This window comes from Sinocyclocheilus rhinocerous, unplaced genomic scaffold (genome assembly GCF_001515625.1).
Source record: "Sinocyclocheilus rhinocerous isolate Xijiao unplaced genomic scaffold, SAMN03320098_v1.1 scaffold922, whole genome shotgun sequence".
NCBI lineage: Eukaryota > Metazoa > Chordata > Actinopteri > Cypriniformes > Cyprinidae > Sinocyclocheilus > Sinocyclocheilus rhinocerous.
In genome coordinates, this window is record NW_015641426.1 from 5,364 (window position 1) to 11,511 (window position 6,148).

At 36.7% G+C, this 6,148-nt stretch overlaps 1 protein-coding gene across 1 annotated transcript in view; it reads right to left on the reverse strand.

Moving 5' to 3' along the window:
* Positions 1-925: 925 nt before the first annotated feature.
* LOC107754849 (pro-neuregulin-3, membrane-bound isoform-like) overlaps positions 926-6,148 on the reverse strand; it is a gene marked incomplete at its 3' end in the record, with an annotated part of 357,957 nt that continues 352,734 nt past the window's right edge. The window contains exon 7 of the mRNA XM_016571457.1: positions 926-1,035. Coding sequence (XP_016426943.1) covers positions 926-1,035 — 110 coding nt within the window. The remainder of the gene's footprint in view (positions 1,036-6,148) is intronic.

Consider the following 6,148-nt stretch of genomic DNA (forward strand, 5'->3'; position numbering starts at 1 on the left):
AGAGCTGCTCCATTGCAGTGGCTTAGTACTGTAATCACGCGCTTTGCTGTAGTAATGCAGGGAACCACTCGTTATAAATCTCCTAACTGTGATATTTTCAGAAATAGAAGTCGCGTTTTTTCATCTGAAACGTGCTGCGATTTATATTCCAAAGCTACTCATATAATGCAGAAACACTCATGAAGCAAGCAAAACACGCGCAACGCGTGCACGTATTTGTACTGATGCAGAATAGTACAGCCTAGCGCATTTCACACAGGCTGCTAGATTCACTTTCGCTAGAAAGTCGTGTATGCCTAAGGTTGAAAATAAATGATGTTTATAGTGAATGCCCCTATGAATGGTTTTATTTTTACGATTTAGTTTTAATCCAAATGATGCGTGCTAAGTGAGCAAACATCAAAGATCACACAACAGAAGTGCGCGCTCTCTCTCTCTCGCTGTTTCTCTCTCTCTCTCTCTACCGTTAAGTAACTTGTGCATTGTTTTACTTACTTGTTTTTGACATATCCGACTGAACTACAAACTTTCCAGTGATGTCTGTGAGAAAGATATATTCACTCGACAAGCTCGCGCATCTGCGCTGCCGCGCGCTCAATCCACTCAGCGCGCTTTGCTTATCAACTCGCGCACATCAGCTATACAGGCGTTAATACTGAATGTTTAACGTTATATTCATTGCATACATATACTTCGTAGACATCCTTAATATCTAATAACTCCATTCTGCTGTCTGTTGTTGTTGTTTCTTTGTCTGAATATGCCGCTTATCACATGCTGTGTGGTATCGGCGTTTGGTATCGGGGCATTTTAACGAGTACGAGTACAGAAGCTCAGTATCGGGCCCGATACCGATACCAGTATCGGTATCGGTGCATCCCTATTTAGAAGGATAAAAATATGCTTTTTTTATGATGATTCATACCTGGGGTGTTTTCCTGTTAATGTGCACTGTGGATTGGTAGCGGCAGCAGTGCTCTGAACGAAACTAGACTCTCGAACATGTGGTGGCGAGGACCTTGTGGGTTTATAATACTGCAAAAGACACAAAAAGAAGACAAATATTAAACATACTACATTGTTGTCTATGGGCAATGCTATGCTCTGTCATCTAAACATTTAATTAATACATTTTCAGTGCCAGTTGGATAATGCATCCAGCATGCAAGAGCAGCTCAGGCTTCTGCTTAACTCTTCGCTTTGATTCTTGTCTTTGACAAAGAGTCAGTGGCCGGGGTTCCACTGATACTCAGATAAACCAACAGACCACCATGGAACCTGCAGACAAATCCAATTTAAATTTCACACCTTGAAAGTCTTCCTCATAAAAACCCATTTCTGCTTCGGGCAGAATGCACACAATGATCTAAATGTCAGAGAGATACTTAATCTCCTCCACTATCCCACCTTCACTCCACAGTGTCGAGTGGAAGAGAAGAGAGAGAGGGGGAGTGTACAGGAGGAGAAGAACTGATGGCTGATGGGGGATCAGAGAAGGGCACTAGAGTCACTCTAATTGGATAATATAGCACTTTCAGGACTATGTAAATCCAAGCAATGTTCCAATATCTTCCTCTAATGGAACTTGTGTGGGAACAATATGTGCAGTGCAGAAGAAACTATGTTTTTTTTTCCTTTTACTTTCCTCTTTTACATTTGGCAGATGCTTTTTTTCCCAAAGCAACTTACATTGCACTCAAAGTATACATTTCAACAGTTTATGCATTCCTTGGGAATCCAATTCATGACTTTTCCATTGCTAGCAACATGCTGTTTGAGCTACAGGGAAGACTGAAACTTTATTGTAATTACTTAAAAATATGCAGTGTATGTGCATAATTTAGCAACTCATTATGTTCTGCTCTGCAAATTATGACTGGGAACATCTTTACAGATTTGAATGCATCATGTAACATCCCAGCCTACAGGACTTTATTCAATTGTGATATAACAGTAGCTTGGAGGAAGCCTCTTGTGTCTATGATACTGACAGACTGCTGACACTGCTGAATATTGACACTGCTTTGACAAAGAAATAACATTTGCAGTAAGCTTGCCTTTTTTTTAAAACCTGGGCTGAAGTAAGATGACAATACATATGTGAAATGTAACCCACGCGAAATTGAGTCATATGTTTAAAATCACTTACATAAACCCTAGTCTTTTAACTCAAAACAAAAACTAGTGCATGGTTACTTGAGACTTTTATATATGGTTGACACACTCTGAGCATTTAACCAGTTATGTAATGCAATGCTGTTATGTTTTGTTATGGCCATCTCTTGCTCTATTCTAATAATTGCATAGCTGTATAATTTAGCGACTTGTAAAGACAGTAAATGCACTATTGAAAATATCAGGTGAGTGGGAAGGAGCTATAGAGTATAAGATTTATACAGAAGAAGAGAGGGAGCAAGAGAGAGAGTAGAAATAAAACAGTGGGAGGAAGTGTTGGTAAGGCAATCTGACTAATAACAGGTTTATGTGAATTCAGAGAGAAAATAAAAGCCGAATATTCAAAAAAGGTATAGAATATGGTTTGCTAAAATGGTCATTTTATATTTTGTAGTCCATGGTGTGCAATATGAAATCAACAGTCAGTTCACTTTGTTTTTGCTCAAACCCAAACATATTCTGGCATTATTATGATGGCCATACTGCTTCACAAAAGCAAAGTTATGTCTCAGAGCAAAAGTCTTAAAATTCATTTCCCTCAAAAGGTTTAAAAAAGCTGTCTGATTCATTCAAAGATAGAAATAGTCATTTCTGAATTTAAGGTCAACCCTTTATCACACAGGTAACTAGTATTAGAAAAGTTAGAAGCCTATCATTACTGAAGCAGTCAATTTCTTTTCCCTTAGAAATGCAATTTGACCGCACTCAAAAGAACCTGTTCAGGCAATCAAAAGTGACTTCATCCGAAATATTTTGAAAGCACGTCTTTCTGATCTTTGAAGATGTATTTTCTTTCTTTTTCGAAGCACAGCCACCTACATTTCCAGAAAATGCTTTTAAACAAACAGGCTTGAATAGACTACTTAGCTGTTAAATTAATCAGGTGAATTCAGCCAAAATGCCCTAAAGTTTAGAGAAAAAATATATATTTTAGAGAAAATTTTATATATAGCACAAATTCTCATTTTTAAAATCTGATTAAGACCAATGTGCAGGTATCAAGCAGGTTCTACTGTATTATGAAACATGTTGATGTTTTATCAAGGGTAATTCACAAAAAGTGCTCACAATCTTAGACCGTTCAAGCAACAAACTGCTTAGAATGTTTGGAAAAGGAGGTCAGCAAACTGATATTGAAATATTATTGTCAATGCATCTGAGGAGGAATATGCAGCTATTGGGCAGAACATGTGATGTGTACACATCCTGAAATGTTGATAAGAAAGGTAATGAGCATATTGGACAAAAGGATACTATACAAAAGAGCTAAAAATGGAAACTTATAAAAGAGTAATCTACAACATTTATTTCAAAATAGCACTGCAGAGACCACCTCAGACATCATAATGGCACATATGAAAGCCGTACAAGTGAGTTCCTCACAGCGTGACTGTTATACAGCCAACAGGGGCAAATACTGTATATAGGACGTATGGCCAATAATGAGCTCATTGGGTGTTCAAAGCTTTTTGATGGACCTGCTTTGAACAGAGTTGCATAAGGCTGAATACACGCTGGTTAGTAATGGATGTTTTAATTTAGCCATAATGGCATGCAAGACCATCACCCACTGTAGCTTGAGTGTGTGTGTAATCTGCATGATCTGTCCAATGCTACTGTAGATGGTAACTGATTAAATGTCATGCCAGTGAAGAGTTTCTGTGGTAAATGTGTTACATGAGTTCAGAGAGCTGTGAATTGTTCTTCCTGCTCAACCTCATGTCAGCCGCAAGTCAACAAATATTTCACACCTATAGTAAAAAACGTTGTGGTATGCAGGGGCAAAGCAAACAACAAAAATTCACATTTACCTGGCACACGCTAGCCTAAAATATCATTCTAGACAAGGCAAGCTGTGTGTTACCTGTGTATTAATAAATGTTTGTTTATATGCCCATGGGCTGAACTTTCAGCGAACAGTGCACCAGAAAGAGTGAGGTGCTTATGAAATATATATAGAGGGAAAGGTTAGGACGGAATTTGAGATGAGATGGAAACATATCTTACATCAGTAAGTTTTACAGATATTTCTACCAGAGGTTTCTCTAATGCAGATATGCAAAAGTCACTCCATCCTATATTTATTGCATATCATATCATTACTGAAAGAAAAAGACGTTGTCATGGAAAAACAAACTTTTTCATCATGTGTCAAAAGCTGGTCTATCTTTGTCAGTGGACTAGTTTTGATTGCTTTGGCTGGCATTTGCATGTCTTCTGACAGTGTGCCATTGCTGTAGCGATTAAACATCTCACTGGGTTTAAATGACATTTTAATTACCACTGTTTCAAGTTTCAAGTTTATTTGTACAGCGCTTTTCACGATACAAATCATTGCAAAGCAACTTTACAGCAAATTAAGTTTCTACAATATTTAGTGGTAGCTTATCAGTGGTGACTGTCAGTCAATGTACAAATGGAAAAATCAATTAAAGACGTAATCAAACAGACGATGAACATTATTAACAGCAATTATTATATGATGCAATCAAACTTATAGCAAAATGTGGTAGTCTGTAGAAAACTGTGTTTTCAATGTAAATAGCCTGTATAAGCTTATCTGTGATGGATCTGATAGTTGGAGTGATTGAGAAAGTGATGACACAGGGAAGGTAACACACTGTCTACATTCTCTAGGACACTGGACTGGCGCAAAGTTTCTGAGCTAGAAAGACAGAGAATGATGCAGTAATCACAAACCCTCAATGATGGACTAGTGTGACTACCATTATTAGTGTGTCTGTCCTGAGAGACTTGCACACCCTGAATAACTGCCTGTGACAGAGCCTCGTTACAATGAGCCGAGCGGTGTAAAGTGTCAGTTGTTCTTGCTTCTAATTGCTGATGAGCAGAAAAGCCAGAGATGTGGATTTGAATCCCTTTTAACGTGAATTTTCAGCAATCACATCATCATCAGATCGCACTTGATTACATTAATGACTCCATGAGATCAAATCTGGAGTTTTGTGGCTCATAGTCCAGTTGTTCTCAACCTTTTATAATATTTGACTTCTAATATTCAAAGGCCCTCACATCTAAACTGATATGTACCTAAAATTAAACAAACTCAAAAATATGATGCCAGTTTAATGTTGTATATCACATTTTTATTGTTTTCTTTTTCGTCAGCATTTTCATTATGATTATATTAATATAACTAAACTTAATTTTAAGAAATTCTTAATTTTAAGAAATTCCCGACCCCCTGGTTCAGAACCACTGTTTTAGTCCATGTATTTTAGCTTTCAAGCCATCTGTATGCTATCATACTTCTAATAGTTAACAAAATAAATATATAAATGCATTAAACATATAGTATAGTCTCTCTTTTTGTGAAATTTGAATGAAAATACTTATGATGACCCATCATGCAAAATTATGATTAATGCTGCCCTGAATGCGAATGCTCTTCACCCTTATACTGCCTGCCAATAGCAAGCAGTAAATCATGGTTTACGGTGTCATGAACCCATTGAGTCTAACTGATATAATATAATGTGTAAAACGTGTTTAAAAACTTATAATTTAATATTTGTGCAGGTTATAGGCTAAGCTAGCCAACAAATTGGCTAGCATGTTGAACAGTTAGCTTGAAAAACATAGCTAACTAATAATAATAATAATAATAATGAACAAGTGTATAATTTCAAATTTAGGTTATATACAACAATAATAAAAAAAAAAAAGCCATAATAACAGTTCAGACGGCGCACATCATAAAGTGATTTTGAAGGATTTGTAAGCAGACACTGAATTAATTACCTCTTAAAGTTTATCTCAGGCAATGGAGCCTGTTTAGGGTCTTATTTGTTTGGTAAACCTAATTGTTCATGACAACAGCTGTGACGTAAAGTCTTTTGAGAATTTTCTTTAAAAAGAAAATCCTTCTGATATGTCCAAGGATTCCTGTTTCAATAGGCAATGTGTCAACACAGGACACTTCGTTTTCAAAAAAAAAAAAAAAAAAAAAAAA